Here is a 12,075-nt window from a genome sequence, read left to right as displayed (position 1 = left end):
CAACCTGTGAATCCAGACCCAGTTTTGCTGGGCCAACCGTATAAACCTTCCCCAATCAAAGAGGTGCCCGAACTGACCACAGGCTCAGACACATGAGGAATGTGGTTCACAGATGCATCTGCCCACCCAGTGGGATCCAGGTGGCAATATAAAGCAGCAGCATTGGAAATTGCTACTGGGAAAATGATTACAGAGGAGGGGGAAGGTAGTGCATGGGTAGGGGAGTTATGTGCCCTGCTGGCAGCAGAGGATGGTGCCACCATAATTTACACTGATTCTTATGCAACCTATAAGGATGCCATGGAGTGGATATGCCAATGAGAGTCCAATCAGTGGGAAGTAGGCCATAAAAAAGTCTGGAGAGCTGGAGACTGGCAGCAACTGTTAGAAACAGGAAGATCACAACCCTTAAAGGTGGGATGGGTAAAAGGCCATGCAAGAAATGGAAGGCCCACCGCAAAATGGAGTCAACAGGTAGATCACCTAGCTCAAATTAAGGTAGTAGATAGCAAAAAGGAAGATTGGGGATGGTTGGCTGAGTGGCTGCACATTAAGCGAGGCCACTCATGGAAAACAGATCTCTATTATGGACTCTGATCCAGAGGTTGTCCAGTGTCCATGGGAATATGTGAAGCAGTCCTTACTGCTTGTCCACAATGCCGAGTAAGGCTCAAGGCTGATCACCCGAATCAGGCTCCAGCCCAGCATATTAGACAAGGCAAGGCTCTTTGGAGCACCTGGCATATTGACTATGTCGGACCCTTGAGGCCATCCCATGGGAAGAGATATATCTTTGTAGGAGTAGAGGTGGCATCGGGACTGACGATGGCTACAGCTGTTAGCACTGCCACCAGAGATCAGATGGTCCAAGCGCTGAGAAAGTGGTTTAGTATTTTACCCACTCCTGAGTGCATTCAAAGTGATAATGAGTCGCATTTTACAGCCACAGCAGGGCAAGACTGGGCTCGAGGGAAAGGCACCAAATGGGTGTTCCATACACCGTATTATCCTCAGGCCAGCAGTATAGTTGAACGGACCAATGGTTTGATTAAGAGATGTGCTGATGTTTCACACCACAACTGGGACATATGATTACCACAGGTGGTCTTTACTGTTAACAATCGCTGGGGAAGTTATGGAAACCCCCAAATTGGAGTGTTTTGTCCTATGGGACCATTAACAGTTGACGACCCTATACCAGATAATAAAAGGGACCAGTTCCCACTGTGGACATATGTGGGCCAACCTGTAAGGGTGAAGCTACCCTCCATTGGTATTATACCCATGATCCTGGCAAAACCCAGAAGCTTACATGCCTGGGAAGCTCTGGACAGGAGCAGGAAGACCCACCGTATCGGTGCTCAATGGATAATTCCTGATTCTTAACTCTTATCCCGGCTTCACCCAAAGGCTGAGGTTTAGTTTCCTTTTCTCTTCCAGGAAAATGACGCGATGGACAGCCGTCATCGTCCTGTCCTTCCTGGCAACCAGTGCAACATCAGACTTTGAAGATGAGCAAGGCCTGGATGACAATGTAGTGGCAAAAATGGTAGTGGGATTTGCCCAAATGATGAACTTAACCTCTGTAACGCTCTGCCCGCCCACACCTAAGTCAGCAGAAGACCCTTTACCAATTTTTGTGCAGGGCATCAACATATCGCTAGTCCTCAAGCTCACATGGGAGCAATATAGTAATTATAGTTGGAGATTTAGGGAGATCGAGGGAAGAGGCTATACTTATATTGTCTACAGTTGGTCACCAGGCACAATAAATGCTCGTTCAATACAGAATGCCAGATGTGATTACATTCTTCAACCTACCCATGAAGTCACGGGGTGGAGCTAGAATGGCACTACACCATGCCCTGAAATTGCATGGGGAGCTACCAAATATAGTGCTCGCTGGAGCATTGATGACCACTCCCTACAATATACAAAACCATTAAATGCCTCATGGTGCATTAGCTGTGCTCTCTGTCTGTCCCATTTATCAGGAGGGATCCATGCCACACAAGTGGTGGGATCGTAGCCCAGGGGACTTGTGGGGGAATGGCGAGGAGCCTCAGCATGAGGAAGATGGTGTCTGGAATCAATTTTTGGGATGGGAGTTGCTCCAGTGTGGAACTGGCAGGCTATTCTGGAACTGGGTCTGCAGCTGTCAGCCTTGGCCAACACCACGTCTGGTAGTTTGGGCCTATTAGATAATCAATTGCAATATACCAGTAGAATGACTATTCAAAACCAAGCTGTATTAGATATGATGCTGTTAAAGGAGAAAGACATATGTGGAGTCCTGAACCTATCATCACAAGTGCTGTGTCCACATCCCAAACGTGTCAGTATCCCTTCAAGACCAGACCAACAAAATGAAAAGAGTAGCAAAGGACTCAGAGGAAATTGTTGCTGCACTAGGGACTAATTGGTTGGGGAAAGTTTTAGATATGTTTGGGTTTTCTTTGTCAGGATGGCTAACCAGTCTTCTCCAGTCTCTGATAATGGTTGTAGTTGTGATCGTTGTGATTTCTATTTTTATAAGCTGTGTTAAGCACACAATAATGAAATCTGTGCTAACCATGGAGTGTACTCCCTTGAAATCTGTTCATGTAATTGATGTTCCTTTAGAATCTGTTCATGTAATTGATGTTCCTTTAGGCTCTGTTCATATAATTGATGTTCCAGTACAGCCTTAAACGACTGAGAAATTATGATTCACAGTGAGCATCGAATTCACCAAGACTGCGCTCCCTTTTAACATCGGAGGCAAGAGGTGACTATACCACCACTCCAAGGAAACCAGTCGAATTCTGACTGTGGTCATGGGGTGGATTGTGAGCAGGTGCACCCACCCTGATAAAAGACCGGGGGCAGTAGGACCGCTGCATCCTTACTTTTCATGCCCTTACTTTCACACCTATACTGGGACACATGCCAACCTGCACATACACACCTTGGGCGAGGAGTAGAAGTTGAGGCCCTCAGCCAGTCAGAATTGACCACAGGTCAGATTTGACTAGGGTATAAATGGAACCCCACTGGAGGGCAAATTCAGTTGGTCCTACTCAGAGCGGTGGGTATACAGTCAGGGACTCTCCCCTTGAGTTGGGATGCCACCCAAGGGAAATGCTCAAGGTTGAGAGCCCTCACCTTCTCGGTAAGTGACTGCACACATTTTGGATCTCATTTCTAAGGCTATCTGTGCAGTATTAATTCCTTTGTACATTATCCTGAACCTATGGTCTACAGATGTTGTTGGAGTGTTGAATGATTTTGATAAGCCTTGTTTCTAGTTAGTTTTCTGCTAACCGATTTTGGTTCATATACAGTATATTTTGTTTATGACCTGCCTAATTTGGTTTTGTGAGCCTCCGCAACAATCCTCCAGGCTGTATTCATATTGAGGATTTCCCCAACCCAGGTGCAGGCCCTTGCACTTGGCCTTGCTGAAGTTCCTGAGTTTCACTTGGGACCATTCCTCAAGCCTGTCAAGATCTGTCTGGATTGCATCCCTTCCCTCATGTGTAGCAATTGCACCCCTCAGCTTGGTGTCATGCACACACTTGCTGAGGGTGTGCTCAGTCCCACTATCTATGTCATTGATGAAGATATGAAATAATATTGGTCCCAGTATGGGCCCCTGGCAGAGACCACTCTTCAGTGCTTTCCACTTGGACATGGAGCCATTGACTATAACTCTTGGGATGCAGCCAAAGTGCCCTTGGGGCACTGTCACTTGCAGGTGAGGAAGGCATCCATGACTCCACCAGAGCCTCTGGCCATCAGGTCCAGCTTTGCTTAGCCTCTGCTCAGACATGCCCTCTTGTCCTTGGTGCACGTGCTGTGGAGAGGGTACATGGCCACTGCAGATGTTGGTTGAGGAGCCTGGGCTGTGAAAGGCCCTGGGAGGGCAGCAGCCGAAAAGCTCCTGGGAAGTGGCCAGGAGGGGAGAGGAAGAGAGGGAAGAGGAGGGGCAGCAATTCATCTTGCCCTGGCTGCCACTGCGCTGGGGGAGGAGACTTGAGCAGAAAATAGACCCATAGGACAACAGGAGAGGGACTGGGAAAACCAGGCTGTATGGGCTCTGGATGGGAGGGAGGTAATTTTCTTCATAGCAGCCCCTATGGTGCTGTGCTTCAAACATGTGGGAACACAGTGCAGATAACCAAAGCTGATAACACCAAAGCTTTAGCTATTGCTGCACTTTGCTTGCTCACCATCAAGGCCATCTCTCTTTTTCGTTCTGCATGCCCCACAGTTGAGGCTAGGGGTGGGCAAGCAGCTGGGAGGGGACAGAGCCAGGACGGATGACCTGAATTGACAAAAGGGCTATTCCATGCCATATAAAATCATACTCAGCAATAAAACTGTGGACAGTCTTTCCAAAGTAGCCATTCTTCATAGATGGGTTGCGCATCAATCTCCTCGTGCAAGGTGGTGGGTGATTGTTTTTACATCACTAATATTTATTCTTTTTTCGCTTCCCCTCTTAGACTGTCCTGATCTTGACCGAAGGGTATTTCGATCTCTTGCTCTTCCAATCCTCCCCCCATCGCACTGGGACAGCAGATTAAGAGAACAACTGGTGGGTGCTTAGTGCTACTAAATGCACAACGGGCAGTGCATGTCCTCCTTGCCCCGCTCCTTCGCTGTCTGTGCCCAGGGCTTCCTGGAAAAGTTTCTGGGGAGAGGGAGGCAGGAAGAGACTCAGGGCAGGAAGAGGGGCAGCGGGTGTGGGCTGAGTGTCTCAAAGGGTTGTCCAGGAGCTCTCCAGAGCAGTGCAGTGACCAGCAGCAAAGGCTGCAGAAAGACTCACAGCTGAGGAAGGAGAGGAGCTGAACTGCTGCAGGACACAGCTGCGAAAGATGAAACATATCCACCCTGAGCCCCAAAAGGCAGCTGCCATGATAGCAACCAGCACTGTCTCTCCAAACATGCTTCCACCCCTGGCAAGCTGCATCCCATAAACAGAGCCACGGAAAATACCTTTTGCAGTACTACCATCAAAACACATGCGAATCCCAGGACTGTCCCGGGATACAAAGGACTGTCCTCACCAACCTCGGCTATATGAGCAGGACCATAGCCAGGAGATCAAAGGGATTGACAACCCCACTCTCCTCAGCACTTCCCTGACAACATGTAAAACACTGTGTCAACATCACGATCTCATGCATGACCAACTGACACGAGTTCAGTGGACGGTATCCAGGATGGTGACGAGCCTTAAGTACTTCACTGGGGATAAGAGGCTGAGGGCAAAGGACTTGCCGAACATGGACTAGAGAAAGCATTGATGGCAGATCCAACTTCATCTCTGGAGTAGTTACGGTCATCGAACAGCATCCCTCTCCCATGACAAGCAGCTCCGAGACCCACATGGAACAAAGGGGCAGGTATGCGCTGAGAAATCCCCAAGAAGGAGGAGGACAAGGAGGAGGAGGAAGACAAGAAAGGGCTTCAGACTCACCTTGTTCCCAAGGAGATGGAGGTGAGAGGAGTGGACGAGAGAGTGAGGAGAAGGGCCCGCTTTTATACTGCTCCTGCTCCACCCCAGGCCCACAGTCACTGCACGCGGGCAGTAATTTTCCAGCAGGCTCACCTCCAAAGCAAAACATCCTACCTAATGGCACAGGTTGTGTTTTAGTTCCGTCAATGCTGTCATTTCATTTCCTCATTTCTCACATGCCTGGTCCGCGATGCAGGATCATTTCATGTGCTGGGATGAGAGGCCAAAGGATATCCCAGGCAGAATCGTGTCAGTGTGGGCAGAAGACGAGCCCAAGTGCTGGAGGGGTCCCGTGCAGGCAGGGGATGTAGGCTTGGGGCAGTGAAGTGCAATTGTTTGCAACCCCCTTTGCCGGAAGACGCCCAGCTCGGCCCCGTGCTGCGCACGTCAGCAGAGGACCCCAAGGGTTCCTCTTTTTAAGGACATGCCACGTGCTTCTCTCTCCTCCCTCTCCCTCAGCTCGCTCCAGCAATCGCTGGCCATTGCATCCCTGGGCAGCCAGGCTTTGCCAATGGTTTCAGCTGTCTTCCTCTTGATGCCCTTTGCTCCGGGGAGAACAGTTGCCAGGCTGTCTAAGTATGCAGGGCTGGGGTTAGGAAGGCCAAAGCCCACCTGGCGTTGAATCAGCAAAGCATGTGGAGGGCAACAAGAAAGTCTTCTTCCAGGTAGGTCAGCAGCAAAAGCAAGGCCAGGGCAAAGGCAACCCCAGCGTTGAACGGGGCAGCTTCCCGGGGGGGAATCCCGGGGGGGATATCCCGGATATCCCGGGGGGATATCCCCCGAGGGGATACAGGAAAGGTGGAGATGCTCCAAGACTTCCTCGCCTTGGTCTTTTTCGGTAGTATTTGCTGTACAGAATTTGGGCTCCTGCCATTCCTCGGAACGTCTGGAGCAGGGAAGACTTACTCACAGTAGAGGAGGATCACGTCTGGGAACATGTAAACAGATTGGACTGACCTGGTGTCACTACAAGGCTGCCCTCAACTCCCTTTGAAAGTCACAGCAGTCCCAGAATGCATCTGAGGACTGGAAGAAAGCCAATGAGCCTCCTGTCTTCAAGAAGGGCATGAAACAGGAGCCGGAGAATGACAGGCCTGTCAGCCTCACCTCGATCCCTTGCAAAGGTGATGGAGCAAATCATCCGGGAAGCCCTTTCCCAAGATGAAAGGACAAGAAGGTGATTGTGAGTGGTCAGCATGGCTTTATGGAGGGCAAAGCAGGCCTGACAAACCTCATGGCCTTCTTTGAGGACGTGCCTGGCTCCGGTGGGTGAGGGAAGTGCAGCAAACGCTGTTAATCTCATCTAACCAAGGCTTTTGACGCTGTCTCCTGTAACAAGCCTTACAGACCAACTGACAAAATGCAGGCTAGGGAAGAGGGCAGTGCAGGGGACTGAAATCTGGCATGGCTGCTGGCCTCTAAGGGTTGTGATGAGTGGCACAAAGTCCAGGTGGAGGCCAGTCGCTCTTGGTGCACTGCAGGGACCCAGACTAGGGTCAGTATTGTATAACCCCTTTTTTAATGACCTGCAGGGTTGGGAGGATTACACCCTCAGCAAGTCTGCGGATGACACACCACTTGGGGAGGAGGGCGTTGATACAGCAGACAGCTGTGCTGCTGTTCAGAGGGATGTCAAGAGGGTGGAGACATGGGCAGACAGGAATTTCATGAGGTTCAGCCAAGGGAAATGCAAAAACCTCTTTACGCACAGTCCTGCAGTGGGGGAGGAAGAACCTCATGCATCACTGCAGGCTGGGGCCAATGGGCTGCAAAACAGCTTTGCAGCTGAGGACGTGGGTCCTGGTGGACACCATGAGGCAGCCCCGCGCCCTTGCAGCAACGGCATCCAACAGCATCCTGGGCTGCATTAGGAAGAGGCTTGCTATCAGATTGCGGAAGGTGATCCCTCTTCTCTGCTCAGCACTGCTGAGACCACAACTGCCATGAACTGCGTCGTCCTCGTGGCCCTTTAGTACGAGAGAGGCACTGCCATACCGGAGCCCAGCAAAGGGCCACACAGACAAGTAAAGAATATTAAAGCAAAGCTCAGCTGGCTTTGAGTCTTGCAAGGGGCACCCAGAGAAACAGGCGAAAAGCATCGAGAGCAACATCCACCTCTACAAGAGTAGCTGAAGACTGATGGAGGAAAATGTGGGCCCGCTGCTGACTGGGGCAGCTGATTTCCTGACGAGTGGACAGAGAGCAAGCTGGCGGAAGTCAATGCCCTCTCTCTCTCAGTCTTCACCTACGAGGCCTCCCAGGCTGCTGTGCCTTCTGAAAGAGTCGAAGGAAGGAGGGGGAGCCTTCCCAGCAGCGGGTGGGCATCAAACCAAGGACTGCCTGAGACAAGTCGACCCGTACAAGCCAGCTGATGTGCTCCAGGGCAGGGCTGCTGTACAGGTGGACCTAGACCGGCTCGAGGAATGGGCCCACAGGAGCCTCATGGCATCCAAGAAGGATAAATGGCAAGTCCTGCACCCGGAAAGGAAGAACCTCTTGCATCAGTACGGACTGGGGACTGAACTGTGCTATGAGCACAGACCTCCTCTGGGCAGATCTGCCCACGGGGGCAGGCTCAGCAACGGAGAGAGGCTTGGAGGGTGGAAGGGAGCAGATGCAGAGGCCTCATCTTCCTGGCCAAAGAGACCAGGCTGTGGTGAGGAGCTCTCCTGAAGACTCTGCAGAGGGAAAGAAAGGCTTGCATAAAACATCTCCCCACCGGCTGGGACTCATCCCTGGGTCCCAGGCAATACATCTTCTCCTGGCATTAGGGCACGCCTCCTCCCATGCCCCAAAGGCCTCCTCAGCCTGAAGCACAAATCAGCACCACTGGGGAGGCAAGAAGAGTTCCTCCAGCTCCCCAGGGAGTGACGGCTGGCAGGACCCTGCAGTGCCACGTGCCGGAGGATGCTCAGGGAGGGATGTGCTCAGAAGGGCCCTGCGTACAAAAACAGCTCTCGGACTACATCAAGGAGGCCATGCACTTCCCTGCCCTGCAGACATGGAGGCAGCTGGGACGCGTCCCAGGAGGGCAAGGGAATGCCTTCAGTAGGCAAGCTTCCTGGGATAGACTCTCCCTACCCATGGCGAGTCACGCTCTAATTTTGGATTGGCCCTGTGTCAGCCTTTTGGTGTGAGGCCAAGCCAGGAGTGTGTGCTGTCTGCAGGTCCGTGTCCCGCGCAGGGCTGAATTCCCCTGCGGCCAGGGCAGTTCCATCCCGGCCCCGGGAAAACGAGCTCTGAGCACTGGGCTATGCCCAAGTACGCAGCTCCAGGAAGCCCTAGTGGCCATTGCCCTCAGCCTGACCTTCTTGCCCGCACTCCCGCAGCTTGGGGGGCTTGCAAGATGGTCAGCGTGTTTGGAGAAGTGGCCAGGCCTTTGTGTGTCCCGCAGGTCAGGGTCCAAAGCCTGCGGCCAAAGCGCATGGTGTTGTGAGGAGAGTGGGAGGAACAAGATGTTGTCCCGAGCCCCAACACCCCCCTCAGGTAGTGAGGAAGAACCCAACTCCACGGGGCTCCACTTGGGGCTTGTCTTCTGGGGCCGTACTGATATGTTCCTGCATGGGAAATCCTTGGGCTTCTCATCCCAGTACTCGAAAGGAGCCTCCGTGGCCGAGTGGCCATGTCAGAAATGAGGAAATGTAATGGCAGCGTTGACGGAAACCAAAACACAACCTCTGCCATTAGGTAGGATATTTTGCTCTGGAGGTGAGTCTGTTGGGAAATTACTGCCCTCGTCACCACTACTGCCCTCGTCACCATTACTGCCCACAGTCACTACTGCCAGGTGACTGTGCACCTGGGGCGATGCAGGAGCAGAATAAAAGCAGGCCCTTCTCACTCTCTCATCCACTCCTCTCGCCTCCATCTCCTTGGGAACAAGGTGAGTCTGAAGCCCTTTCTCCTCCTTCTCCTCCTCCTCTGGCATTCCTCAGCCCATACGTGCCCCTTTCTCCCATGTGGAGTTTTGGGACGGCTTGCCATGGGAGAGGGAAGGGGGCAGAAGGCGTGACATGGAGAGAGGCTGGGGCTTGGCTGAGGTGTCTCCTGAACTTGGGTAGGTGGGGATCTCCCTGGCCTTGGTCACTCTCGGCGGGGCTCTTCTGAGGGAAAGGAGAAGCCTGTGGGCCTCCCTACACAGTCTCCAGCTCTCATCTCCACTTCGTGCCTTGAGTCCCTCGTGCTGGGGTGACAGGCTGCTCCTTACCCATCTCCCCTGCTCTGCTTCCCCCCGCCCTCTCTCCCAGGTGCACCTCCAGCCCCAAGACATGTCCTGCTACAACCAGTGCCTGCCATGTGCGCCATGCCAGCCCTCCGGCCCGACCCCGCTGGCCAACAGCTGCAATGAGCCCTGTGTCAGGCAGTGCCAGGACTCCACCGTCGTCATCGAGCCCCCTCCTGTGGTAGTGACCCTGCCCGGACCCATCCTCAGCTCCTTCCCGCAGAGCACCGCCGTGGGGTCCTCCACCTCTGCCGCCGTTGGCAGCATCCTCAGCTCTGAGGGAGTGCCCATCTCCTCCGGGGGCTTTGGCCTCTCTGGCTTCGGCAGCCGCTACTGCGGCAGGAGGTGCCTCCCCTGCTAAAGGTGCTGGCGATGGCCCTGGCGAAGGCCCCCAGGGACCCACAAGATGGTACCGGACTGGGGACGGAGCACTGTGGTGTTGCTTTCCGAGGGGCTGAGCAACCCCAGCACCCCTTGCAAAAGGACAGGGCCAGCCTGGGCTCTCCGAAAGCACGGCCCATGCCTGCCTTTCCCCTCTTCCACTCCCTCCTTTCCCTCCCGTGTCCTTCTTCTCTTGTGCTCCCCTGCGCTGTGAGCCCCACAAAGCCAGCCTAGGGAGGACCTGCTTGCCCTGCTCCCTCGATGGGGCAGGCAGATGGACACGTGGCGGGATCTCTGCCACAGCCATGGGTCGCAGACTGCTGCCTGCCCCTGCTTCTCCCTGCACTGGGGCCTCCACTCGGATCAGCCCCATTTCCCTCTTTTGACTCATTAAAGTTCTGCTGCATCCCACACCATGCCTTTGTCTCATCCTTTCCCTGCACACGCTCTCCCAAGATGGCCAGGGAGAGAGATGTTGCTCAGGGGTGGTTCTGGGAGGGGTTTTGGGGGGATGGTTGTGCACTGACTGTTAACACAGCCTTGCTTTGAGTATCCTTAGTCGTGCATTGGGTGACCCTCTGCTTTCTGAACTTCTCTACCTATGTGGGGTATACGGGGATAGAATCAGCCAACGTAGTTCAGTCACTACCATAACTTTGTCGTGTACACCTTTTCTTTTTCCTTGGTGAGCTCAGCCTTGTGAAGCAAGTAGTCAGGAGTGGGGGGGGAAGAATGTGTTCTTGACAAGGCAGAGGCAATACCTTCCCTGGAAAGCCTTGGAGAACCGGTCCTAACCACAGCATGGAGATTTAGAGTTGCGGGGTGAGGAGAAGACCAGGTGGAAGATAAAAGCTTGAGAACAGTAAGGGAACATACTGCCACAGCATCTTTGGGAAAACATTGTCCCAACAGCTGGGGTCCACGGGTCTTGTGGTCTTCTAGCCGGTGCAGCAATGCTTTTTGCAATCTTGTTTCCTTCCACGGAGCATTCAGGAGAGCTCCTGCACGCTACCCGTCTCCTCAGCCGGGACGCTCATTGCCCTCACAGCCCTCCTCCTCATTGCTGGCCCTATCCCCAGTGGGCAGAGGCACAAAAGGCAGGCCTGGGAACATACGATCACAGCATAATCAAGTTGGAAAGGACCTCCAGAGGTCATCAGATCCGACCCCTTGCTCCAAGCTCAGTCAGCCACGAGCGTCCAAGGAGGGTTACTGCACAGCCTCCCCAGGCAACCTGTTCCACTGCTTGACTCTCCTCTTGGTGAAAACCATTTTCTTCCTATCAAGTCCAAACCTCTCATCTTTCAACATGAGCCCATTGTCTCTAGTCCTCCAACCACACGCTGCCACAGTGTTGAGCCTGGATCTGTCTTCTAGGGGACCTCACCACAGCTACTCCAAAGCTGCTCTTCGGTCTCCCACCAAGAGAGCGTCTTCTCTTCACGCTCAGCAAGCTGGACCAAGTGCTACAGCTCCTCACCATCCTGGACACCCTCTGCTGAACTCATTCCACTTGGTCAAGGTCTTTCTTACATGACACCTTTCTTGTATTTAGAGCAGCGGTTTAGATGCCATCAGGTGAGTGCTGAGCGGAGTGGGATACTCGCTACCCTCTATCTCCTAGCTCAGGTCCTGCTCATACTGCCCGGGATGCTGAGGAAAGCCCTTGATGTCCAGGAACAGTGCTGGGAGTCCCACTTGTTTTGATGGGGTTACCACACAAGCACCTTTTCCTGGCCCTGCTTTTGGGCTGCTGCTTCTCAGGGGTGGAAGCATGTGTGGAGAGACAGGGTCTGTTGCTACCAAGCCAGCTGCCATTGGAGGCTCTGGACCACGCCCAGCTGTGTCCTGCAGCAGTTCAGCTCCTCTCCTTCCTCAGCTGTGAGTCTTTCTGCAGCCTTTGCTGCTGGTCACTGCACTGCTCTGGAGAGCTCCTGGACAACCCTTTGAGACACCCAGCCCACACCCG

General features: G+C 53.3%; 1 protein-coding gene across 1 annotated transcript; it reads left to right on the top strand.

The window, feature by feature from the left end:
• The first annotated feature begins 9,771 nt into the window (after positions 1–9,771).
• LOC140662430 (feather beta keratin-like) lies at positions 9,772–10,086 on the top strand. The gene has a single exon (XM_072885869.1). The coding sequence runs from the start codon at positions 9,772–9,774 to the stop codon at positions 10,084–10,086; it is 315 nt and encodes a 104-aa protein (XP_072741970.1).
• The last annotated feature ends 1,989 nt before the right edge of the window (positions 10,087–12,075 follow it).

The sequence above is a fragment of the Ciconia boyciana genome, chromosome 22, assembly GCF_034638445.1.
Source record: "Ciconia boyciana chromosome 22, ASM3463844v1, whole genome shotgun sequence".
NCBI classification, from domain to species: Eukaryota; Metazoa; Chordata; class Aves; order Ciconiiformes; family Ciconiidae; genus Ciconia; species Ciconia boyciana.
The sequence above is the reverse complement of the archived record's forward strand: the minus strand, read 5'-3'. Positions and strand labels throughout refer to the sequence as shown.

Excerpts from the sequence above, each read along its gene's own strand:
- LOC140662430 (XM_072885869.1), top strand. The coding sequence starts at position 9,772 with ATGTCCTGCTACAACCAGTGCCTGCCATGTGCGCCATGCCAGCCCTCC.